Below are 25,099 nucleotides of genomic sequence, written 5' to 3'. Positions count from 1 at the left end.
CAAGATGAGCAATCGTCAATGGAATGCGTAGCCTTTATTCTGTCTATTACCTTGGCATATCTGAGAAGGTCTTGTACAAAGTGTGAGCCCTTACAAATGCACTGTCACGATCTTATGGCTTTCTCTGGTGAGGTCACAGGAATTGTATTTGAAATTGGAGATACAGTATGTTTGAATCGTGATGTCCTCCAAATACATATCAGAAGATCAAACGTGGGACTCGAACCCACGACCCTGAGATTAAAAGTCTCATGCTCTACCGACTGAGCTAACCGGGCTCTTTTTGTTGTTTCCAAGCAGAAATTTTTCGAGAAAGAACATTTTTGTTTCGGTGAATTTTATCCTGGCATTTGTCTTCATACATGTAATTTCACAAGTATCTAAATTTGAGAGCCACAAAATTTATTGAACGCAACCTTAAAGGTAATTGGTTTTCAAGATGAGCAATCGTCAATGGAATGCGTAGCCTTTATTCTGTGTATTACCTTGGCATATCTGAGAAAGTCTTGTACAAAGTGTGAGCCCTTACAAATGCACTGTCACGATCTTATGGCTTTCTCTGGTGAGGTCAGAGGAATTGTATTTGAAATTGGAGATACAGTATGTTCGAATCGTGATGTCCTCCAAATACATATCAGAAGATCAAACTGTGCGCCCAATGTGGGACTCGAACCCACGACCCTGAGATTAAAAGTCTCATGCTCTACCGACTGAGCTAACCGGGCTCTTTTTGTTGTGTCCAAGCAGAAATTTTTCGAGAAAGAACGTTTTTGTTTCGGTGCATGTTATCCTGACATTTGTCTTCATGCATGTAATTTCACAAGTATCTAAATTTGAGCGCCACAAAATTTATTGAACGCAACCTTAACGGTAATTTGTATTCAAGATGAGCAATCGGTCAATGGAATGCGTAGCCTTTATTCTGTGTACTACCTTGGCATATCTGAGGGAGTCTTGTGCAAAGCGTGAGCAGTTACAAATGCAGTCACGATCCTATGCCCTTCTCTGGTGAGGTCAGAGGAATTGTATTTGAAACTGGACATACAGTATCTTTGAATCATAATGTCCCCCAACGACAAATCAGAAGATTAAACCTTGCGCCCAATGTGGGGCTCGAACCCACGACCCTGAGATTAAGAGTCTCATGCTCTACCGACTGAGCTAACCGGGCTCTTTTTGTTGTTTCCAAGCAGAAATTTTTCGAGAAAGAACGTTTTTGTTTCGGTGCATGTTATCCTGACATTTGTCTTCATGCATGTAATTTCACAAGTATCTAAATTTGAGCGCCACAAAATTTATTGAACGCAACCTTAAAGGTAATTGGTTTTCAAGATGAGCAATTGTCAATGGAATGCGTAGCCTTTATTCTGTGTATTACCTTGGCATATCTGAGAAAGTCTTGTACAAAGTGTGAGCCCTTACAAATGCACTGTCACGATCTTATGGCTTTCTCTGGTGAGGGCAGAGGAATTGTATTTGAAATTGGAGATGCAGTATGTTTGAATCGTGATGTCCTCCAAATACATATCAGAAGATCAAACTGTGCGCCCAATGTGGGACTCGAACCCACGACCCTGAGATTAAAAGTCTCATGCTCTACCGACTGAGCTAACCGGGCTCTTTTTGTTGTTTCCAAGCAGAAATTTTTCGAGAAAGAACGTTTTTGTTTCGGTGCATGTTATCCTGACATTTGTCTTCATGCATGTAATTTCACAAGTATCTAAATTTGAGCGCCACAAAATTTATTTAACGCAACCTTAACGGTAATTTGTATTCAAGATGAGCAATCGGTCAATGGAATGCGTAGCCTTTATTCTGTGTACTACCTTGGCATATCTGAGGGAGTCTTGTGCAAAGCGTGAGCAGTTACAAATGCAGTCACGATCCTATGCCCTTCTCTGGTGAGGTCAGAGGAATTGTATTTGAAACTGGACATACAGTATCTTTGAATCATAATGTCCCCCAACGACAAATCAGAAGATTAAACCTTGCGCCCAATGTGGGGCTCGAACCCACGACCCTGAGATTAAGAGTCTCATGCTCTACCGACTGAGCTAACCGGGCTCTTTTTGTTGTTTCCAAGCAGAAATTTTTCGAGAAAGAACGTTTTTGTTTCGGTGCATGTTATCCTGACATTTGTCTTCATGCATGTAATTTCACAAGTATCTAAATTTGAGCGCCACAAAATTTATTGAACGCAACCTTAAAGGTGATTGGTTTTCAAGATGAGCAATCGTCAATGGAATGCGTAGCCTTTATTCTGTCTATTACCTTGGCATATCTGAGAAGGTCTTGTACAAAGTGTGAGCCCTTACAAATGCACTGTCACGATCTTATGGCTTTCTCTGGTGAGGTCACAGGAATTGTATTTGAAATTGGAGATACAGTATGTTTGAATCGTGATGTCCTCCAAATACATATCAGAAGATCAAACGTGGGACTCGAACCCACGACCCTGAGATTAAAAGTCTCATGCTCTACCGACTGAGCTAACCGGGCTCTTTTTGTTGTTTCCAAGCAGAAATTTTTCGAGAAAGAACATTTTTGTTTCGGTGAATTTTATCCTGGCATTTGTCTTCATACATGTAATTTCACAAGTATCTAAATTTGAGAGCCACAAAATTTATTGAACGCAACCTTAAAGGTAATTGGTTTTCAAGATGAGCAATCGTCAATGGAATGCGTAGCCTTTATTCTGTGTATTACCTTGGCATATCTGAGAAAGTCTTGTACAAAGTGTGAGCCCTTACAAATGCACTGTCACGATCTTATGGCTTTCTCTGGTGAGGTCAGAGGAATTGTATTTGAAATTGGAGATACAGTATGTTCGAATCGTGATGTCCTCCAAATACATATCAGAAGATCAAACTGTGCGCCCAATGTGGGACTCGAACCCACGACCCTGAGATTAAAAGTCTCATGCTCTACCGACTGAGCTAACCGGGCTCTTTTTGTTGTGTCCAAGCAGAAATTTTTCGAGAAAGAACGTTTTTGTTTCGGTGCATGTTATCCTGACATTTGTCTTCATGCATGTAATTTCACAAGTATCTAAATTTGAGCGCCACAAAATTTATTGAACGCAACCTTAACGGTAATTTGTATTCAAGATGAGCAATCGGTCAATGGAATGCGTAGCCTTTATTCTGTGTACTACCTTGGCATATCTGAGGGAGTCTTGTGCAAAGCGTGAGCAGTTACAAATGCAGTCACGATCCTATGCCCTTCTCTGGTGAGGTCAGAGGAATTGTATTTGAAACTGGACATACAGTATCTTTGAATCATAATGTCCCCCAACGACAAATCAGAAGATTAAACCTTGCGCCCAATGTGGGGCTCGAACCCACGACCCTGAGATTAAGAGTCTCATGCTCTACCGACTGAGCTAACCGGGCTCTTTTTGTTGTTTCCAAGCAGAAATTTTTCGAGAAAGAACGTTTTTGTTTCGGTGCATGTTATCCTGACATTTGTCTTCATGCATGTAATTTCACAAGTATCTAAATTTGAGCGCCACAAAATTTATTGAACGCAACCTTAAAGGTAATTGGTTTTCAAGATGAGCAATTGTCAATGGAATGCGTAGCCTTTATTCTGTGTATTACCTTGGCATATCTGAGAAAGTCTTGTACAAAGTGTGAGCCCTTACAAATGCACTGTCACGATCTTATGGCTTTCTCTGGTGAGGGCAGAGGAATTGTATTTGAAATTGGAGATGCAGTATGTTTGAATCGTGATGTCCTCCAAATACATATCAGAAGATCAAACTGTGCGCCCAATGTGGGACTCGAACCCACGACCCTGAGATTAAAAGTCTCATGCTCTACCGACTGAGCTAACCGGGCTCTTTTTGTTGTTTCCAAGCAGAAATTTTTCGAGAAAGAACGTTTTTGTTTCGGTGCATGTTATCCTGACATTTGTCTTCATGCATGTAATTTCACAAGTATCTAAATTTGAGCGCCACAAAATTTATTTAACGCAACCTTAACGGTAATTTGTATTCAAGATGAGCAATCGGTGAATGGAATGCGTAGCCTTTATTCTGTGTACTACCTTGGCATATCTGAGGGAGTCTTGTACAAAGCGTGAGCAGTTACAAATGCAGTCACGATTCTATGCCCTTCTCTGGTGAGGTCAGAGGAATTGTATTTGAAACTGGACATACAGTATCTTTGAATCATAATGTCCCTCAACAACAAATCAGAAGATTAAACCTTGCGCCCAATGTGGGGCTCGAACCCACGACCCTGAGATTAAGAGTCTCATGCTCTACCGACTGAGCTAACCGGGCTCTTTTTGTTGTTTCAAAGCAGAAATTTTTCGAGAAAGAACGTTTTTGTTTCGGTGAATTTTATCCTGGCATTTGTCTTCACACATGTAATTTCACAAGTATCTAAATTTGAGAGCCACAAAATTTATTGAACGCAACCTTAAAGGTGATTGGTTTTCAAGATGAGCAATCGTCAATGGAATGCATAGCCTTTATTCTGTGTATTACCTTGGCATATCTGAGAAGGTCTTGTACAAAGTGTGAGCCCTTAAAAATGCACTGTCACGATCTTATGGCTTTCTCTGGTGAGGTCACAGGAATTGTATTTGAAATTGGAGATACAGTATGTTCGAATCGTGATGTCCTCCAAATACTTATCAGAAGATCAAACGTGGGACTCAAACCCACGACCCTGAGATTAAAAGTCTCATGCTCTACCGACTGAGCTAACCGGGCTCTTTTTGTTGTTTCCAAGCAGAAATTTTTCGAGAAAGAACGTTTTTGTTTCGGTGAATTTTATCCTGGCATTTGTCTTCATACATGTAATTTCACAAGTATCTAAATTTGAGAGCCACAAAATTTGTTGAACGCAACCTTAAAGGTAATTGGTTTTCAAGATGAGCAATCGTCAATGGAATGCGTAGCCTTTATTCTGTGTATTACCTTGGCATATCTGAGAAAGTCTTGTACAAAGTGTGAGCCCTTACAAATGCACTGTCACGATCTTATGGCTTTCTCTGGTGAGGTCAGAGGAATTGTATTTGAAATTGGAGATACAGTATGTTTGAATCGTGATGTCCTCCAAATACATATCAGAAGATCAAACTGTGCGCCCAATGTGGGACTCGAACCCACGACCCTGAGATTAAAAGTCTCATGCTCTACCGACTGAGCTAACCGGGCTCTTTTTGTTGTTTCCAAGCAGAAATTTTTCGAGAAAGAACGTTTTTGTTTCGGTGCATGTTATCCTGACATTTGTCTTCATGCATGTAATTTCACAAGTATCTAAATTTGAGCGCCACAAAATTTATTGAACGCAACCTTAACGGTAATTTGTATTCAAGATGAGCAATCGGTCAATGGAATGCGTAGCCTTTATTCTGTGTACTACCTTGGCATATTTGAGGGAGTCTTGTACAAAGCGTGAGCAGTTACGATCCTATGCCCTTCTCTGGTGAGGTCAGAGGAATTGTATTTGAAACTGGACATACAGTATCTTTGAATCATAATGTCCCCCAACGACAAATCAGAAGATTAAACCTTGCGCCCAATGTGGGGCTCGAACCCACGACCCTGAGATTAAGAGTCTCATGCTCTACCGACTGAGCTAACCGGGCTCTTTTTGTTGTTTCAAAGCAGAAATTTTTCGAGAAAGAACGTTTTTGTTTCGGTGAATTTTATCCTGGCATTTGTCTTCATACATGTAATTTCACAAGTATCTAAATTTGAGAGCCACAAAATTTATTGAACGCAACCTTAAAGGTAATTGGTTTTCAAGATGAGCAATCGTCAATGGAATGCGTAGCCTTTATTCTGTGTATTACCTTGGCATATCTGAGAAAGTCTTGTACAAAGTGTGAGCCCTTACAAATGCACTGTCACGATCTTATGGCTTTCTCTGGTGAGGTCACAGGAATTGTATTTGAAATTGGAGATACAGTATGTTCGAATCGTGATGTCCTCCAAATACATATCAGAAGATCAAACTGTGCGCCCAATGTGGGACTCGAACCCACGACCCTGAGATTAAAAGTCTCATGCTCTACCGACTGAGCTAACCAGGCTCTTTTTGTTGTTTCCAAGCAGAAATTTTTCGAGAAAGAACGTTTTTGTTTCGGTGCATGTTATCCTGACATTTGTCTTCATGCATGTAATTTCACAAGTATCTAAATTTGAGCGCCACAAAATTTATTGAACGCAACCTTAACGGTAATTTGTATTCAAGATGAGCAATCGGTCAATGGAATGCGTAGCCTTTATTCCGGTACTACCTTGGCATATCTGAGGGAGTCTTGTGCAAAGCGTGAGCAGTTACAAATGCAGTCACGATCCTATGCCCTTCTCTGGTGAGGTCAGAGGAATTGTATTTGAAACTGGACATACAGTATCTTTGAATCATAATGTCCCCCAACGACAAATCAGAAGATTAAACCTTGCGCCCAATGTGGGGCTCGAACCCACGACCCTGAGATTAAGAGTCTCATGCTCTACCGACTGAGCTAACCGGGCTCTTTTTGTTGTTTCCAAGCAGAAATTTTTCGAGAAAGAACGTTTTTGTTTCGGTGCATGTTATCCTGACATTTGTCTTCATGCATGTAATTTCACAAGTATCTAAATTTGAGCGCCACAAAATTTATTGAACGCAACCTTAAAGGTGATTGGTTTTCAAGATGAGCAATCGTCAATGGAATGCGTAGCCTTTATTCTGTCTATTACCTTGGCATATCTGAGAAGGTCTTGTACAAAGTGTGAGCCCTTACAAATGCACTGTCACGATCTTATGGCTTTCTCTGGTGAGGTCACAGGAATTGTATTTGAAATTGGAGATACAGTATGTTTGAATCGTGATGTCCTCCAAATACATATCAGAAGATCAAACGTGGGACTCGAACCCACGACCCTGAGATTAAAAGTCTCATGCTCTACCGACTGAGCTAACCGGGCTCTTTTTGTTGTTTCCAAGCAGAAATTTTTCGAGAAAGAACATTTTTGTTTCGGTGAATTTTATCCTGGCATTTGTCTTCATACATGTAATTTCACAAGTATCTAAATTTGAGAGCCACAAAATTTATTGAACGCAACCTTAAAGGTAATTGGTTTTCAAGATGAGCAATCGTCAATGGAATGCGTAGCCTTTATTCTGTGTATTACCTTGGCATATCTGAGAAAGTCTTGTACAAAGTGTGAGCCCTTACAAATGCACTGTCACGATCTTATGGCTTTCTCTGGTGAGGTCAGAGGAATTGTATTTGAAATTGGAGATACAGTATGTTCGAATCGTGATGTCCTCCAAATACATATCAGAAGATCAAACTGTGCGCCCAATGTGGGACTCGAACCCACGACCCTGAGATTAAAAGTCTCATGCTCTACCGACTGAGCTAACCGGGCTCTTTTTGTTGTTTCCAAGCAGAAATTTTTCGAGAAAGAACGTTTTTGTTTCGGTGCATGTTATCCTGACATTTGTCTTCATGCATGTAATTTCACAAGTATCTAAATTTGAGCGCCACAAAATTTATTGAACTTAACCTTAACGGTAATTTGTATTCAAGATGAGCAATCGGTCAATGGAATGCGTAGCCTTTATTCTGTGTACTACCTTGGCATATCTGAGGGAGTCTTGTGCAAAGCGTGAGCAGTTACAAATGCAGTCACGATCCTATGCCCTTCTCTGGTGAGGTCAGAGGAATTGTATTTGAAACTGGACATACAGTATCTTTGAATCATAATGTCCCCCAACGACAAATCAGAAGATTAAACCTTGCGCCCAATGTGGGGCTCGAACCCACGACCCTGAGATTAAGAGTCTCATGCTCTACCGACTGAGCTAACCGGGCTCTTTTTGTTGTTTCCAAGCAGAAATTTTTCGAGAAAGAACGTTTTTGTTTCGGTGCATGTTATCCTGACATTTGTCTTCATGCATGTAATTTCACAAGTATCTAAATTTGAGCGCCACAAAATTTATTGAACGCAACCTTAAAGGTAATTGGTTTTCAAGATGAGCAATCGTCAATGGAATGCGTAGCCTTTATTCTGTGTATTACCTTGGCATATCTGAGAAAGTCTTGTACAAAGTGTGAGCCCTTACAAATGCACTGTCACGATCTTATGGCTTTCTCTGGTGAGGTCAGAGGAATTGTATTTGAAATTGGAGATGCAGTATGTTCGAATTGTGATGTCCTCCAAATACATATCAGAAGATCAAACTGTGCGCCCAATGTGGGACTCGAACCCACGACCCTGAGATTAAAAGTCTCATGCTCTACCGACTGAGCTAACCGGGCTCTTTTTGTTGTTTCCAAGCAGAAATTTTTCGAGAAAGAACGTTTTTGTTTCAGTGCATGTTATCCTGACATTTGTCTTCATGCATGTAATTTCACAAGTATCTAAATTTGAGCGCCACAAAATTTATTGAACGCAACCTTAACGGTAATTTGTATTCAAGATGAGCAATCGGTCAATGGAATGCGTAGCCTTTATTCTGTGTACTACCTTGGCATATCTGAGGGAGTCTTGTACAAAGCGTGAGCAGTTACGATCCTATGCCCTTCTCTGGTGAGGTCAGAGGAATTGTATTTGAAACTGGACATACAGTATCTTTGAATCATAATGTCCCCCAACGACAAATCAGAAGATTAAACCTTGCGCCCAATGTGGGGCTCGAACCCACGACCCTGAGATTAAGAGTCTCATGCTCTACCGACTGAGCTAACCGGGCTCTTTTTGTTGTTTCAAAGCAGAAATTTTTCGAGAAAGAACGTTTTTGTTTCGGTGAATTTTATCCTGGCATTTGTCTTCATACATGTAATTTCACAAGTATCTAAATTTGAGAGCCACAAAATTTATTGAACGCAACCTTAAAGGTAATTGGTTTTCAAGATGAGCAATCGTCAATGGAATGCATAGCCTTTATTCTGTGTATTACCTTGGCATATCTGAGAAGGTCTTGTACAAAGTGTGAGCCCTTACAAATGCACTGTCACGATCTTATGGCTTTCTCTGGTGAGGTCAGAGGAATTGTATTTGAAATTGGAGATACAGTATGTTTGAATTGTGATGTCCTCCAAATACATATCAGAAGATCAGACGTGGGACTCGAACCCACGACCCTGAGATTAAAAGTCTCATGCTCTACCGACTGAGCTAACCGGGCTCTTTTTGTTGTTTCCAAGCAGAAATTTTTCGAGAAAGAACGTTTTTGTTTCGGTGAATTTTATCCTGGCATTTGTCTTCATACATGTAATTTCACAAGTATCTAAATTTGAGCGCCACAAAATTTATTGAACGCAACCTTAACGGTAATTTGTATTCAAGATGAGCAATCGGTCAATGGAATGCGTAGCCTTTATTCTGTGTACTACCTTGGCATATCTGAGGGAGTCTTGTACAAAGCGTGAGCAGTTACAAATGCAGTCACGATTCTATGCCCTTCTCTGGTGAGGTCAGAGGAATTGTATTTGAAACTGGACATACAGTATCTTTGAATCATAATGTCCCTCAACAACAAATCAGAAGATTAAACCTTGCGCCCAATGTGGGGCTCGAACCCACGACCCTGAGATTAAGAGTCTCATGCTCTACCGACTGAGCTAACCGGGCTCTTTTTGTTGTTTCAAAGCAGAAATTTTTCGAGAAAGAACGTTTTTGTTTCGGTGAATTTTATCCTGGCATTTGTCTTCACACATGTAATTTCACAAGTATCTAAATTTGAGAGCCACAAAATTTATTGAACGCAACCTTAAAGGTGATTGGTTTTCAAGATGAGCAATCGTCAATGGAATGCGTAGCCTTTATTCTGTGTATTACCTTGGCATATCTGAGAAGGTCTTGTACAAAGTGTGAGCCCTTACAGATGCACTGTCACGATCTTATGGCTTTCTCTGGTGAGGTCACAGGAATTGTATTTGAAATTGGAGATACAGTATGTTCGAATCGTGATGTCCTCCAAATACATATCGGAAGATCAAACTGTGCGCCCAATGTGGGACTCGAACCCACGACCCTGAGATTAAAAGTCTCATGCTCTACCGACTGAGCTAACCGGGCTCTTTTTGTTGTTTCCAAGCAGAAATTTTTCGAGAAAGAACGTTTTTGTTTCGGTGCATGTTATCCTGACATTTGTCTTCATGCATGTAATTTCACAAGTATCTAAATTTGAGCGCCACAAAATTTATTGAACGCAACCTTAACGGTAATTTGTATTCAAGATGAGCAATCGGTCAATGGAATGCGTAGCCTTTATTCTGTGTACTACCTTGGCATATCTGAGGGAGTCTTGTACAAAGCGTGAGCAGTTACAAATGCAGTCACGATCCTATGCCCTTCTCTGGTGAGGTCAGAGGAATTGTATTTGAAACTGGACATACAGTATCTTTGAATCATAATGTCCCCCAACGACAAATCAGAAAATTAAACCTTGCGCCCAATGTGGGGCTCGAACCCACGACCCTGAGATTAAGAGTCTCATGCTCTACCGACTGAGCTAACCGGGCTCTTTTTGTTGTTTCCAAGCAGAAATTTTTCGAGAAAGAACGTTTTTGTTTCGGTGAATTTTATCCTGGCATTTGTCTTCATACATGTAATTTCACAAGTATCTAAATTTGAGAGCCACAAAATTTATTGAACGCAACCTTAAAGGTAATTGGTTTTCAAGATGAGCAATCGTCAATGGAATGCGTAGCCTTTATTCTGTGTACTACCTTGGCATATCTGAGGGAGTCTTGTACAAAGCGTGAGCAGTTACGATCCTATGCCCTTCTCTGGTGAGGTCAGAGGAATTGTATTTGAAACTGGACATACAGTATCTTTGAATCATAATGTCCCCCAACGACAAATCAGAAGATTAAACCTTGCGCCCAATGTGGGGCTCGAACCCACGACCCTGAGATTAAGAGTCTCATGCTCTACCGACTGAGCTAACCGGGCTCTTTTTGTTGTTTCCAAGCAGAAATGTTTCGAGAAAGAACGTTTTTGTTTCGGTGAATTTTATCCTGGCATTTGTCGTCATACATGTAATTTCACAAGTATCTAAATTTGAGAGCCACAAAATTTATTGAACGCAACCTTAAAGGTAATTGGTTTTCAAGATGAGCAATCGTCAATGGAATGCGTAGCCTTTATTCTGTGGCATATCTGAGAAAGTCTTGTACAAAGTGTGAGCCCTTACAAATGCACTGTCACGATCTTATGGCTTTCTCTGGTGAGGTCAGAGGAATTGTATTTGAAATTGGAGATACAGTATGTTCGAATCGTGATGTCCTCCAAATACATATCAGAAGATCAAACTGTGCGCCCAATGTGGGACTCGAACCCACGACCCTGAGATTAAGAGTCTCATGCTCTACCGACTGAGCTAACCGGGCTCTTTTTGTTGTTTCCAAGCAGAAATGTTTCGAGAAAGAACGTTTTTGTTTCGGTGAATTTTATCCTGGCATTTGTCGTCATACATGTAATTTCACAAGTATCTAAATTTGAGAGCCACAAAATTTATTGAACGCAACCTTAAAGGTAATTGGTTTTCAAGATGAGCAATCGTCAATGGAATGCGTAGCCTTTATTCTGTGGCATATCTGAGAAAGTCTTGTACAAAGTGTGAGCCCTTACAAATGCACTGTCACGATCTTATGGCTTTCTCTGGTGAGGTCAGAGGAATTGTATTTGAAATTGGAGATACAGTATGTTCGAATCGTGATGTCCTCCAAATACATATCAGAAGATCAAACTGTGCACCCAATGTGGGACTCGAACCCACGACCCTGAGATTAAAAGTCTCATGCTCTACCGACTGAGCTAACCGGGCTCTTTTTGTTGTTTCAAAGCAGAAATTTTTCGAGAAAGAACGTTTTTGTTTCGGTGCATGTTATCCTGACATTTGTCTTCATGCATGTAATTTCACAAGTATCTAAATTTGAGCGCCACAAAATTTATTGAACGCAACCTTAACGGTAATTTGTATTCAAGATGAGCAATCGGTCAATGGAATGCGTAGTCTTTATTCTGTGTACTACCTTGGCATATCTGAGGGAGTCTTGTACAAAGCGTGAGCAGTTACGATCCTATGCCCTTCTCTGGTGAGGTCAGAGGAATTGTATTTGAAACTGGACATACAGTATCTTTGAATCATAATGTCCCCCAACGACAAATCAGAAGATTAAACTTTGCGCCCAATGTGGGGCTCGAACCCACGACCCTGAGATTAAGAGTCTCATGCTCTACCGACTGAGCTAACCGGGCTCTTTTTGTTGTTTCAAAGCAGAAATTTTTCGAGAAAGAACGTTTTTGTTTCGGTGCATGTTATCCTGACATTTGTCTTCATGCATGTAATTTCACAAGTATCTAAATTTGAGCGCCACAAAATTTATTGAACGCAACCTTAACGGTAATTTGTATTCAAGATGAGCAATCGTCAATGGAATGCGTAGCCTTTATTCTGTGTACTACCTTGGCATATCTGAGGGAGTCTTGTACAAAGCGTGAGCAATTACAAATGCAGTCACGATCCTATGCCCTTCTCTGGTGAGGTCAGAGGAATTGTATTTGAAACTGGACATACAGTATCTTTGAATCATAATGTCCCCCAACGACAAATCAGAAGATTAAACCTTGCGCCCAATGTGGGGCTCGAACCCACGACCCTGAGATTAAGAGTCTCATGCTCTACCGACTGAGCTAACCGGGCTCTTTTTGTTGTTTTAAAGCAGAAATTTTTCGAGAAAGAACGTTTTTGTTTCGGTGAATTTTATCCTGGCATTTGTCTTCATACATGTAATTTCACAAGTATCTAAATTTGAGAGCCACAAAATTTATTGAACGCAACCTTAAAAGTAATTTGTTTTCAAGATGAGCAATCATCAATGGAATGCGTAGCCTTTATTCTGTGTATTACCTTGGCATATCTGAGAAAGTCTTGTACAAAGTGTGAGCCCTTACAAATGCACTGTCACGATCCTATGGCCTTCTCTGGTGAGGTTAGAAGTATTTAGAATTTTTTGTTTCAAAGCAGAAATTTTTCGAGAAAGAACGTTTTTGTTTCGTGTGCATGTTATCCTGGCATTTAGACTAGACACAGTTGCAGACTTTTTAGGTACAAGGATCATGGTGGTTGTCTTGTAGCAGGTGTGAACATTCTTTTGTGACAGTTATATTTTAAAAATGTCAGTAATAACATCAACTAGCTGGTCGATACATGTTTTTTGTACATGGCCAGGGATGTTATCAGGCCCAGCAGCTTTATTCATATTCACCCCCAGCAGGATTCTTCTCACATCGGCTGTGGATTCTTACAGTGGCAGGTCCTCTGGAGGTGGAGTGGACTTTACAGCTGACTCTTTGTTGAGGATATCAAAGTGAGCATAGATTGAGTTAAGCTCATCTGGCAAAGTGGCCTCACACATTATGGGGACACTCCTGTTTGTTTAGCCTGTGATGTTCTGGATTGTCTGTCACATATCTTTGGTGTTGTTGGTGTTGAAGTCTCTCTTCAGTCTCTGCTGATGGCTCCACTTTGCCTCCTTGATTATCCTTCCTTGTTACTTGACTGAAAGGCAGTTTTTTTGGCTTTGGATAGAGCCGTCATCTCTCCATTCATCCAGGCTCTCTGGTTGGGGAATGATTTTATTGTCTTTGTGATCACCACATCATCAACACATTTGCTGATCTACGATGTCACTGTTGATGTGTATTCCTCAAGAATGATGTGGTTCTCCTGGGTGGCGGCATCTCTGAACATGTGCCAGTCTGTGCACTCAAAACAGTCCTGTAGAGCTGCTATAGCTTCATCTGTCCACACTTAAACAGTTTTTACTGATGGTTTGACCCTTTTTATCAGCTAAGAGTAAGTAGGCAGGAGAAGCAGGGAAATATGGTCTGATGGACCAAAATGGGAACAAGGGAGGGTTTTGTAGCTGCCAGGAATGTTGGTATAAACATGGTCCAGGGTATTACTTCCCCTGGTGGGGATGTGGATATGTTGGTGGAATTTAGGTAAAACGGTTCTGAGGTCTGTTTGATTAAAATCACAAGCTACACTAAAAATACCATCTGGTTGTTTTGTCATGTGAATGCTGATGACCTCATACAATTCTTGTAGTGTAGTTTTTGAATTTGCATCCAGAGGAATGTAAACAGCAACAACAAACACACTGGTGAATTCTCTGGGTAGAGAATATGGTCGATATCTTAACATTAAAAACTCAACATCTGGTAAACATTGTCCATCCACTTTGACTGTGGTTGAGCAGCACAATGCTATAGTGATTTTCAGATGTTGCCAGCAGCAAATTCACACATTCCTAAAGTCTTTAGCCATTTTCCTAACTCCTAATAAAGTAAACTAGTTCATCTAGTAGTTACTAGGAGCGAGGGATTACATGCAAATTTAGGGACTGAGTTACGAAGGCTGGTGCAACATAGTTGGTTTACTTCTAGATGTTTATTAACTATTATCTTTGCCTTTTTGCAATTCGTCTTTTAGAGAGAAGAGAGGAGAGGAAATGACATGAGTTGGACATGAGAAAAAATTTGGATTTTTCTATAATCTTAACTGACATTTGTCTTTTACAGAGAACTGTGAACTTTGCTAAGAAAATATGAATATACATTTTACCTATGTTATTATCAGAGTTCCAATTCAGATGAATAGTTCTTCTGGTTGCAGTTGGTTCCTGTATTGTTCATTTAATGCCACTAGGAGGCAGTCTAGGCTCATATAAGATAAACTATGTTCAGCATTTATAGTATATGTACTTTGCCCATGAACATCCACATACTGGATATTTCCAAATAATCTTTACTTTAATATAGAACTGCTTGTTTTTGGCCTTTCTCTCTGCCTAGACCTTATAGTTTTGTTGCCTGATTTGGATTGACTGTAAGCCTGCCCTCAGACTGTAAAGACTGTTTGCCTGAATCTTCCTGACCTAAGTCACTTTTGGGTTCACCTCCTGAGTTTGTCACAGATAAATGTGTGAAACATAAAATGCATGACAAGCATTTTTGCAAATGTTTCCTCACTAATACATCCAAAGCCAGTTTGTTACATGCTGTAATTAACCAGATGCAAAATAATGCAAGACTTGCTTTTTCATGTACCATCCAGCATACATCCTCTGCATTTAACCATCACACGGTCAATAACACAAACACATATTTACAAAGACAGTATACTTAAATTTTATTTCAAAATCCTCTAAAAGTGGCTTTTCAATTTTCTCATATCATTATCATATATTGCTAAAATACATTTTAAGCTACATACAGCTTATTGAAAAATATAAAGGTGTGCTACTCCATGGTACCCTATGGGAAATATGTACTTATAAACAGCTCTTGTCCTTCTCTAAAATACACTGTTACAGAGGAATATTTCATGACTAGATCTAAGTCAGTACCTCAATGACAAAATAAGCAGTGCATTTGAATGTCCCCATAAGAAAATATCAGTTTTTCCCAACATTTCAACATTTTAAAAACATACCTTTGTGGTTTCAACAAATAAAAAAAGCCAGCGAAGTTATGCATAATGGACTAAAGGTTTTGAACAAAGGTCACTTTGCAAATTTCCAAAGATAAGTCATCTGATGTATTTTCCCTGGATCTGCATAAAAAACAACTTGTTTTAGCCATAGACTTGGCTTCAAATAGAAACAGCCTGATACTATTTTTTTTCTTTTTTTTACTCTTTGAAATGGATACTTTTCATACTGTACAAGTGGCTGCTACTTTAGGAGACCATATGAAACTAGGGTTAGCTGGCAAACACAAGTCACCAACTAGATTCAGATATTTGAGCCACACTCAAACTGTCACATTCAGTAGACCTTTTTCAAAGCAGACATTTTGACTTGTCATTGCAGGAAAAACACAGGTGGAACTGATAACATTAACGATGGCTCCGTTACATCAAGTGTCCCAGTAAGATATTTCAGTGAATCACCATGCACAAGACCAGGGCCTTGGTACTGGCTAATCTAAATGGAATGCAGTTGTTATTAATATCATCAACTACATGTGTTTTTCCTTCTGTGCCATGTCAAAATGCCTGCTGTGAAAAAGGTCTATAAATTCACGCTATCTTATTCAATAAAAATAGGACATAACAGCATAACCGTTATTTAAGAGATAGACAGCACATGGTGCACACATAACATCTTTACCAATGTGTTCAACTTAAAGAATTTCACAGGAAATTCTACTATCTTTGATAAAAACAATTTCATACAAATGTGAGAATGAGCAAAAAAGGTGTGCACTGTAATACATGACTGTACAGTATATAGAGCATTACCCTAAAAAATGTTCACCTTGAATATTTCAATCTTACAAGTGTCTATTAAATTGAGGTAATAGTGTACAGAAACTGTTAAGACACCTACTTATGATCCAGGAAGGTAGATCTTAGCACTGCAGGGGTAAAGGGTAATAAATGAATAAGTTGGTATAGAGGTTGGATGTTTATGTTGTCAGTACAACTGAAGAAGCACAGTAATTTTTCATATTTTGTCTATGTTAAAACGTTGCCCTGCGTATCAGCTTCTTAAGACCTCAGCTGTGTCTAAATTTACTCCCTCGTTCACTCATTCAGTACTCCCCATATTATACAGAAACTCAATAGTTCACTCTAAAGTGACCACTAAATTGCGATTTTGGACAGTTACTAATCCCCATCATTTTGCGTCATTACTGACAGCTGTAAAGTCACACGATTTGCATTGATTTTTGCATCTGTAAAATGGGGCACCTGTGAATTGTTGGCAGAAAGTAGTTTACATGGACACTTCTTTCCCCTTCCATTGTGGAATGAGACTATATAGTGGATGCATTAACATATTCAGAATTTGGGCACTCAAATAAAATGGCAGACAGGAAATGTGCACTATATAGTAAATAAAGAGTGATTTCAGACACAGCCCATATTTCCAAAATGGCCATTTTGAGCTTGTCTTGCACTTAGGAAACTGAAAGAGCATGGACACTCCATTTTTTTGTCCTTGTGCTGTTAAAGGTGCATATAAACATGGAATACGGAATATATGGAAAAAACATATTAGAAACAAGGACAAAAGCAATGTTCAAATTTTGAAGTCTAATACCCAACTAGTAGTTAGCTACCAAATCTGAGGTTAGCTAATTCTTAGATCAAAGGGAAATCCTCACTTTTAAAGTAAAACTATTTTCCTGCTTTTCCTTTATCATGTATGCTACATCCAAAAAAGCCAATGTAATAAGGTTATTGTAATTGCAGTGCTAAGTCACCTGAAATTATCAAAATGAGCTTGAAATTGTTAAATATCAAAAATGGACGATATTATAATCAATGTTTATAAGGCAAACATTGATAACATTGTCATAGACACTTATAAACTAAACTAGGCAGAATTATGTGCTGGACATACTTAATTCTTTTATGAAAGGAACACTGACATTTTGGAAATGTGCTTATTTGTCTTACACTCAGATGAGACGACTAAGCCTAACTTAGCGCAAAAACAGAAGGTATAGGTTGTTTCATCAAAAGGGGAACAATACTCCTTCCAACAACCTCTAAGCTGTCTTATTTACATAATGCACTGCATATTGTCCATTTAAATAGTGTAGAAACAGAATTATACATATATATATATATATATATATATATATATATATATATGTTGTCAATTTAGGAGACGTTAGCGGTGAAGCTACTTGAACGACAACTGGGTACATTGAGTGCAGGGTGCAGTGTCCTGTTATCATATCACTCTGAACAAAACCCAGAACACTGTGGAGTGCATTAAGTACTAGCATCCCAGCTAACATGATACAGCTTGTAAGTAAGACTGTTTGGTAGATGTTGGAAACACTTTTGCTTTTGATGGAGGCTTACTTTGTGCTAAAGCTAGACTTAAAGCATCCCAGTCTTATCTCTGAACTGGAAAAACATATAAAATTGATATCAGTCAATCAGGAGCAAGCATATTTCCCAAGAAGTCAGTGTACCTTAGAGCATCTTGGAAGAGGGACACGTCATGCAAAATCTACTCTTAAATCAAATTCCTGTCGTGAAAAGCACTGGTAGCAGTTTTAGTATTGTGTGCGCAGTATTTGGGCTACTAGTTTTATGTTTAAAGATGCTGCTCTTCAGTTCCACTAAACATACTGGACACAAAAGGCAAAGAGCTACTAGTTGTCATAGCACAATAAAAATGTACATAAGCAGCTGATTCGTAAACGAGTCTTGTTTACGTGTTTACTGTATGAGCTTGCTAGTTAACACTTACATGAAGATTGATGACTGCATTTATTCTAGTTTTGCCAGCACTAGCCTGAAATGTGTAAATCAATTAAAATACTGTATATTCAAATCAAAGGTGATTCATAGGATCGCTGACTACTGTTTACAAAATACTGTATAAGCAAGCATTCAGACCAAAAATCTGCGTTGTTGGGGGTATCAAATGAATGAGGGCGCTGTGTTTGGAGCTAATCCTTCCAATTTAAGGCTAAAAATTAAGATCTTGAAGGTACCGTGTTATTCTTTCGATGACAACTTGAGTGAAAGTTAGTTTGTGTTTGGACATTGATGATTTAATTGGTCAATTTGACTATTTGAATTATTATGTTTGTTTGGATTTTTTTCCTACCTTCACTCAAGCACCAGAAGACAGCAAGTTCAGTTTAACAAGTTAATTTTTTTCATATCACCCCGGCATGAACTGAAACACACCTCATCATATGCTACTGATAGGTGTATTGTGGGGACTGCCAGCCTAAACATAACATTTCATGTCCTTATGTATGCTTTGTATGACATTACCCATAACATGAATCCTTATTGCCTCATTTGTAAGTTTTCAGGAATCACTTCTTAACTGCTAACTGACACTTTTTGACTACATTTACGTAGAGGAGGTACAGAAACAAGAGCCAGTAGTGTTTGTGTATACGTGTACTTCTACTGTTTAAATATCAACTTTAAAAAAGAAGATAAATGAACTTTTGTTCATGAGATAACTTGCATATGGCAGTCAACCCTCAATAGGCTACTTGATAAGTGAACTTTGAATCAAAAAGTGAAGGTGGTGACCTGAACCAAACTCGGCTTTGATGAAGTCAACTTCAGTCCTTCATAGACTTTCTGAATTCTCACTGTGCGTTCACACTGTAAACAACATGGTCAATAAGTCACAGCCATTCATTAAATAGAAGTTTTGATGGGAAGCTCTGGCTAACTTATTAATTTTATGAAAAGAAATATTAAAGCAGAGAAAAACCCATGGACTGTTTAAATACACAGCTTCCTTTTCTTCCTCAAGACGCAAACAGAAACCCCTGGAGAGCTGATCAGTCACTGTGCGAATGCAAGGTTACTGAAGAACACTCCTCCCGGACAATGCAGGTGGCAAAGTGGCAGCCACCACAGCTGAGTAAAGACACAAATGCAGAAGTGCTTTAAGCTACAGTCCTTCTAATGACCTCTTGAAAACTTTGACCAAATTGCAGTCAATTTGGAAAACCTTCAAAATCTGTCTTCAAATACAGGTCAATTCTTTTTCTACACAAATTTATATTTATATGTCCAATATTAAGTTTCCTTTTGTGTATGTCTGGGTCATACATTAGAGAATCCTTGTGCCGTTAAGGAGATTTCATGGCTTGAAGAGAGAGTTTGGGGTATGTTAAATTGATTGACAGTATGTTGTGGTGGCTGCCTTTTGCTTTTCCACTCCATCCAAACTTCATCCACATTTCTCACATTTGGATTTTCCGCTTCCAAGATGGTGAGAGGTAAATCCAAATCCAGGCTTCAAAAAGTCCTACAAGTTTTTATACAGTCTATATCCATGATCCAGACACTGATATTGGCTGTTTGGTTTCCAGTTGCACCAGATCTGTGCCTGCCATAGTGTTCATTTTAGTACTATGAACTGAACATCCATTATGACTCTGCTTAGTTCAGGCTGAGGAGGTCTCAGTTCAACAGCTGAGAGAGAAAACACCATGCTGAAGGCTTCCAGTCCAAACTGGTAGTACAGATTTGCAGGGCTTCTCTTGTTGTTTAACAACTATAAAGGTCCTTTGAAGTGGTTGCCTGAGAGCTGCTGTCGGACGGAAGGCTTGGATCCGGCAGCATCACCCAGCTTTCTCCAAACCACCTGAGAGGGAGAAACAACACGCTGTCAGACAGTAACATCAGGGTAAATAAAACCATTATCATACTTAGAAAGTCAGTCATAGGAAACAGCTGTTGACAGAAATTGTGGTATACCACAAAAAGTATTAAAGAACAAGAAAATGATATGCAACCAACATATAAATAATATACCCCAATCTCAATCCATTGCTGTTAACTCCTATTCCTACTGTTTTTATCATATCTGCCTCTGTACTGATGCACCTCTTAATACAGCTTCAGACGCATTTTCCCCATTCGTACTTTATACTTCTATGCTTGTAATTTCAGTACAGTTATCATAGTATCATATATCCACCTCTCGGTTTTTTTAATTTCTCATCATTTATAACATAATAACCATTGTCCTGCGCTTTCGTTCATGTGTTTGTCATTTGTACGTTGCGTGTTTTTGCATTTCTGTATATTTTCTTCTATTTTTATTTTATTTTACTATGTATCTACAGTATATTTTATTTTACTATAGATGATATATATCTTTATACACTATTTATTTATTCATTTTATTTTACTATGTATACTGAGCATCTTTTGGACAAAAAAAAAACTTCAGGAGGAATACGTTTCTATCATATGGTATTTTGCAGGCATAAGTATTAGAGGATCATGTGGTGTGTAGTGCAGAACACTGTACATATGTGAACAATATAACAAAAATCTAATTATAAACATGCAAATGCAGTACTGGAACAATCTGAAATTACTGAAAGCGTATAGCGTCTGGGACAATATACAGTCCTATGCATGGTTTTAAGCTTAAGCGATGGTGGTATTCTGTATTTTTGTTATCGTTAACAAAGTCCATTAAAAGACCAAACCAACAATGAATTGATTTACCAAGAAATATTGTGTGTGCTTGTGTGTGTATCAACAACTTGATAGATCTTATTCCTCTGTGCCATAGATTGTTGTCCAAAGACTCCCACATACACTATCCTGTTGCTGTAAATACTCACTAGCTCACCATATGTGGATTAATCCGCCACTGAAAATAGTCCCCAACAGATGCATTTCCTCCTGTTTGAGTAACGTTTGTTAAAGACTACAGTCACCAGCTGTTTCAGGAAATTACTGAGCCTTTTTTTAAAAAATGATACTTTTTGGTCTTTTCATGGGATTGTTTTGATAATAACAATTTAAAAGCCTAATTCTTTAGATTAAATTGCTCATGCGAAAAGACTTAGGTGTTTGGTGTAAAGATAAGTAATAGTCAAAAACAAGAAATGAATATGAAGGTGTGTGTGTGAGAGAGAGAGAAATTAATAGGTCAGGTTGTCAGTGTTATGAATAGCATCTCTTGTTTCTCTTGGGTTAGGGTTATATGCACTGGACCATCACAAGCAGAGAGTGATCAGCCCCAAGGCCGCAACACACATACACACACACACACACACACACACACACACACACAAACACACAAACACACAGCAACAGACCACTTTTACTACATGAAGGTTCTACTTTTTCACTATTTTTAAAGATATTTACACAATATTATTCCACTGTAAACCACATGTTGTACATTCATACAGTAGCACGTACTGTATGTCATATGTCACTATATACTGTGTGACAAAGAAAGATAGAAAGTCCATATTGAAACTTACATTGCACATCTCTCTGACGATGGCCTTCTCTTTCTCACTGAGATCGTCATCGTATTCCTGTGAGTTGTGCCTGTCCAGCTTCTCATGGACCTCCAGCACCTACACACACACACACACACACACACACACAAACAATATGGCATCATGTCAATATAAAATTGATATAAAATACAGTTTTAAGTTAACATTTCAATTTCACTAACTTATGTTTTACATTTTTTAACTACTTTAACATCCTTCATCAATGCATGTATCTAGAGTTCAGGTTGCTTTATAAAACCTGTGGCATGTATCAAACACTAGGGGGAAGCTGATGTCATTTAACAGGGCCTTGTTACAATAAATCAAATGCTGTGTATCCACTTATAATAAATACACACTCTCTGACTCTCCAACTTCAACCTCCCTATTTTTACCATCCTCTAAGCTTATATGCAGTTGTCTTTATCAAAAGCATACTTAGATCCAGAATGGGCAACTGACTGGTTGCCCACATTTAAACTGTGGGAAACTGAAGAAATCTATTCATATTTCTAATAACTGGCAAAGATATACAACCTGTAGACCACAGAAAATGATGGAAGTGATGCTGATTTTATCCATAATCAGCTTTAATATACTCTACTTTTTTACTACACCTGAGGTATCTGTTACATAACAGACCGCACAGGTTGGTAAGTAGAGATGAGGCCTACCTTCATGGCATGGACTACAGCCTCTGGTTTCTGCCCTGGGGGGTAGAAGATCCCCGTGGGGGAGGGTTCACCACTGGGGGTCCGAGCAGCACCCTATATGGAGGTAGGAGGCACTGATCACAATCACTGATAACAGTCATCGTTATCTATTGTAAACAGACAGGCAAGAATGTAGAAATACAGCAACAACCAGCAGTAGAACAACAAAAACACAAACACAAAAAAGAGCAAACACACTGCTCTACAAAAAAACAGATGACTCTACAGGAGAGGAAGACATGAAGAGGAGTAAATAGAGACAGTATGAGAGGAAGCAGCAGCACTGCTGAGGTAGGTATGTATTCCCATGGCGACAGGAGGAGCAGTAGACATGCTGTGTTTGCAGTAAAGCAGGAGAGGATCAATCAGTGGGGCAGAAAGATGAGATACGATGTCCTGCATCTGCTGTAGAGGAATCACATTCCCCTTAGATTATCATCATGCAGTGCAGCTGTCAGCATTGATACTTATTTAAGAGATAATGACAGAAATTTGTGTGTTTGATATCACTCCTCTGCCAATGATTATTTAAAATATTTTATCATTCCATTTCGTTTTGATGCAACCAATTTACTTGAAAACAAAGCTAATTCAGCCCAACACTCTTAAAGAAATAACCAAACATCTTTAACCGCAATTTCACCACCTTTAAAATGACAAAAAATTAAATGACTTAGTTGTGCAAGCTTTTTTGTCTTATCACAAACTACAAGTTTATTTTATTTTATGTGGGTCAGCATGGACAGAAAGCACAGAAATCTGGAACATCTAACTAAACATCATGTAACTGGAAGGAAATGTTCAGCTGTGAAGAGGATCAAAACTGGTTTCAAACTAAATTAAGGTACTTTAATGAAAAACTCAAATGAACCTCAGCTTCAACTGTCTTCCCAGCCTTTATGTTCGTTCATGTATTTATATGAGGGGTCCTGTAATTTCAGCTGGGACATGAGTTGATTGTTGTCACTCATAAAGGGAAATGAGCTCAGTATTAAATGTGTAATAACAGGGTGGATCTGACCAGATATGCTGGGGACAAAATGAGTACAACTGAGTTGAATTAAACTGAGAGATGAAAAGAGCACAGGAAGAAATATAGGTCTTAAGGAAGAAGGAGGGACAAGAAAAGCTCAATAAACAAGACCAGATATGAGCTTTTAATATTTTGAGACAGAGCTGTTATTGCTTACAGTATGTTATTGGTATGAGTCAGAATCTGACACACACACACACACACACATACACAATTCGTTGTCAGCGTTGTAGAGTACGTACATTGTGCATGTTGTCCTGGAACTGTGGGAGCTGAGTTTCTGAATGATAAAGAGACAAACCCTTCCTCAGTGTCTTCACTTCCCCTCCATTTGCCTGCCAGAGAGACAGAGACACACAGACAGAGAAGAGAGAGATGCTCTTGAGATCTGTGATCTTTTTTTATTGAACATCATCCAAAAAATGACATTCTTGATTTTCTGGAAATAAATAAAAGAGAATCTATTAATTTACACTAAACACTCTCTCTAGTTTCTGAGCGGCAGTATGTACAAAGCCAACAGTAACAAAGCTGAAAAGGTGGAGTTGACTAAAAAATAATGAGCTGTGTGGGTTAGCGCTGATCACTGATTATACCTAATATCTTTCATGAAGGCAGCAGCTGATGCATTACATCATACAGTAGGACTGCATGAAAAAACAAAGCAGTATCAACAGGTATTGAAACATTAAAAAATTAGGTTGCGTATAGAATTCCTATAATATCCCGACAGGAATACTAAACAGTGGAAGAACATACACCACCACTGTGGCTGCCAGTTCACCACAACAAAACCACAACCCACAGAGTCATAGTAAGTGTGGACATACAGCATGTCTGTCAATACACTGATTAGACCAGAGTATCCTGCGGTAACAACAAACACATCAACACACATGACAATGTCAGTGTTCTTGCCAATTTACCACAAATCCCATATATTGACAGTGCAGTTTCACATGAGCATTTTGCACCATGGAGGCCTGCTGCAGCCCAGTCAAGCACACTTATGTGCTTGTACTTTGTACTGTGCAAAGAGATTCAAACATCCACTGAGTAGTTACCTCTGTCAGCAGCTGCTTGTTTTCATCCTCCAGCATCCTCACTTTGTTCTCCAGCTGTCTGATGTAGCTGGCTGATGCATCTGAAGGAGAAAAACGAAAAGGAAATATAAATGTCACATCTTACCCATGATGAATATATTTTCTATGGGTTTTTAACTAAGCATATGGTCTCTCTAGTAATAGTTCCTGTTGTGTAATGTAATAAAAGACTTTCAGTTTGTTTCCATTGATTCTCTTGTTTGATGCATTGAAGTGTATTCTGACAGAAAGTATCTCAAACACTTCAGTACTCTGGTTGGCGGTGCTCATGCCTTCACTATCATGCTCTGTTTGGACTTACAAACATGTTGAGCTCTGTGTTAACATCATCCTGTTCTGTGGACATCAACAGTAGTATCTCCTTACTCCAGCTAACTGATAGGCTATCTGAGCTTTGTTTCAGTCCAGTGTGTTCCACTCCCCGTTAATGTTAGCCTCCACTGCTGCCAGTTTCTCCTCATGGAGGCTT

General features: G+C 39.0%; 1 protein-coding gene and 24 non-coding genes across 25 annotated transcripts in view; all 25 read right to left on the bottom strand.

Annotated features, from left to right (window-relative positions):
• Positions 1 to 652: 652 nt before the first annotated feature.
• trnak-uuu lies at positions 653 to 725 on the bottom strand. The gene has a single exon. It is a non-coding gene; the product is annotated as a tRNA-Lys (tRNA).
• Positions 726 to 1,098: 373 nt separating this feature from the next.
• Positions 1,099 to 1,171, bottom strand: trnak-cuu. Its single transcript has one exon. It is a non-coding gene; the product is annotated as a tRNA-Lys (tRNA).
• Positions 1,172 to 1,545: 374 nt separating this feature from the next.
• trnak-uuu lies at positions 1,546 to 1,618 on the bottom strand. The gene has a single exon. It is a non-coding gene; the product is annotated as a tRNA-Lys (tRNA).
• Positions 1,619 to 1,991: 373 nt separating this feature from the next.
• On the bottom strand, positions 1,992 to 2,064 carry trnak-cuu. The gene has a single exon. It is a non-coding gene; the product is annotated as a tRNA-Lys (tRNA).
• Positions 2,065 to 2,873: 809 nt separating this feature from the next.
• On the bottom strand, positions 2,874 to 2,946 carry trnak-uuu. The gene has a single exon. It is a non-coding gene; the product is annotated as a tRNA-Lys (tRNA).
• Positions 2,947 to 3,319: 373 nt separating this feature from the next.
• trnak-cuu lies at positions 3,320 to 3,392 on the bottom strand. The gene has a single exon. It is a non-coding gene; the product is annotated as a tRNA-Lys (tRNA).
• A 374-nt stretch (positions 3,393 to 3,766) lies between these two features.
• Positions 3,767 to 3,839, bottom strand: trnak-uuu. Its single transcript has one exon. It is a non-coding gene; the product is annotated as a tRNA-Lys (tRNA).
• A 373-nt stretch (positions 3,840 to 4,212) lies between these two features.
• trnak-cuu lies at positions 4,213 to 4,285 on the bottom strand. The gene has a single exon. It is a non-coding gene; the product is annotated as a tRNA-Lys (tRNA).
• An 809-nt stretch (positions 4,286 to 5,094) lies between these two features.
• trnak-uuu lies at positions 5,095 to 5,167 on the bottom strand. The gene has a single exon. It is a non-coding gene; the product is annotated as a tRNA-Lys (tRNA).
• A 361-nt stretch (positions 5,168 to 5,528) lies between these two features.
• Positions 5,529 to 5,601, bottom strand: trnak-cuu. Its single transcript has one exon. It is a non-coding gene; the product is annotated as a tRNA-Lys (tRNA).
• Positions 5,602 to 5,975: 374 nt separating this feature from the next.
• trnak-uuu lies at positions 5,976 to 6,048 on the bottom strand. The gene has a single exon. It is a non-coding gene; the product is annotated as a tRNA-Lys (tRNA).
• Positions 6,049 to 6,420: 372 nt separating this feature from the next.
• Positions 6,421 to 6,493, bottom strand: trnak-cuu. The gene has a single exon. It is a non-coding gene; the product is annotated as a tRNA-Lys (tRNA).
• An 809-nt stretch (positions 6,494 to 7,302) lies between these two features.
• trnak-uuu lies at positions 7,303 to 7,375 on the bottom strand. Its single transcript has one exon. It is a non-coding gene; the product is annotated as a tRNA-Lys (tRNA).
• A 373-nt stretch (positions 7,376 to 7,748) lies between these two features.
• On the bottom strand, positions 7,749 to 7,821 carry trnak-cuu. The gene has a single exon. It is a non-coding gene; the product is annotated as a tRNA-Lys (tRNA).
• Positions 7,822 to 8,195: 374 nt separating this feature from the next.
• trnak-uuu lies at positions 8,196 to 8,268 on the bottom strand. Its single transcript has one exon. It is a non-coding gene; the product is annotated as a tRNA-Lys (tRNA).
• A 361-nt stretch (positions 8,269 to 8,629) lies between these two features.
• trnak-cuu lies at positions 8,630 to 8,702 on the bottom strand. The gene has a single exon. It is a non-coding gene; the product is annotated as a tRNA-Lys (tRNA).
• An 808-nt stretch (positions 8,703 to 9,510) lies between these two features.
• Positions 9,511 to 9,583, bottom strand: trnak-cuu. Its single transcript has one exon. It is a non-coding gene; the product is annotated as a tRNA-Lys (tRNA).
• A 374-nt stretch (positions 9,584 to 9,957) lies between these two features.
• trnak-uuu lies at positions 9,958 to 10,030 on the bottom strand. The gene has a single exon. It is a non-coding gene; the product is annotated as a tRNA-Lys (tRNA).
• A 373-nt stretch (positions 10,031 to 10,403) lies between these two features.
• On the bottom strand, positions 10,404 to 10,476 carry trnak-cuu. The gene has a single exon. It is a non-coding gene; the product is annotated as a tRNA-Lys (tRNA).
• Positions 10,477 to 10,836: 360 nt separating this feature from the next.
• On the bottom strand, positions 10,837 to 10,909 carry trnak-cuu. Its single transcript has one exon. It is a non-coding gene; the product is annotated as a tRNA-Lys (tRNA).
• A 364-nt stretch (positions 10,910 to 11,273) lies between these two features.
• trnak-cuu lies at positions 11,274 to 11,346 on the bottom strand. Its single transcript has one exon. It is a non-coding gene; the product is annotated as a tRNA-Lys (tRNA).
• Positions 11,347 to 11,710: 364 nt separating this feature from the next.
• trnak-uuu lies at positions 11,711 to 11,783 on the bottom strand. The gene has a single exon. It is a non-coding gene; the product is annotated as a tRNA-Lys (tRNA).
• A 361-nt stretch (positions 11,784 to 12,144) lies between these two features.
• Positions 12,145 to 12,217, bottom strand: trnak-cuu. Its single transcript has one exon. It is a non-coding gene; the product is annotated as a tRNA-Lys (tRNA).
• Positions 12,218 to 12,589: 372 nt separating this feature from the next.
• Positions 12,590 to 12,662, bottom strand: trnak-cuu. Its single transcript has one exon. It is a non-coding gene; the product is annotated as a tRNA-Lys (tRNA).
• Positions 12,663 to 17,638: 4,976 nt separating this feature from the next.
• The window catches only part of ccdc85ca (coiled-coil domain containing 85C, a), a 34,209-nt gene continuing 26,748 nt past the window's right edge, over positions 17,639 to 25,099 (bottom strand). The window contains exons 2-6 of the mRNA XM_042389132.1: positions 24,592 to 24,671; positions 23,770 to 23,862; positions 22,456 to 22,548; positions 21,761 to 21,859; positions 17,639 to 20,115 (exon numbers count right to left, since the gene is read on the bottom strand). Of these exons, the coding sequence (XP_042245066.1) occupies positions 20,026 to 20,115; positions 21,761 to 21,859; positions 22,456 to 22,548; positions 23,770 to 23,862; positions 24,592 to 24,671 (455 nt within the window). The 3' untranslated portion in view covers positions 17,639 to 20,025. The remainder of the gene's footprint in view (positions 20,116 to 21,760; positions 21,860 to 22,455; positions 22,549 to 23,769; positions 23,863 to 24,591; positions 24,672 to 25,099) is intronic.

The sequence above is a fragment of the Thunnus maccoyii genome, chromosome 16 (assembly GCF_910596095.1).
Source record: "Thunnus maccoyii chromosome 16, fThuMac1.1, whole genome shotgun sequence".
Classification (NCBI taxonomy): Eukaryota; Metazoa; Chordata; class Actinopteri; order Scombriformes; family Scombridae; genus Thunnus; species Thunnus maccoyii.
This window is presented reverse-complemented; position numbering and strand designations above follow the sequence as displayed.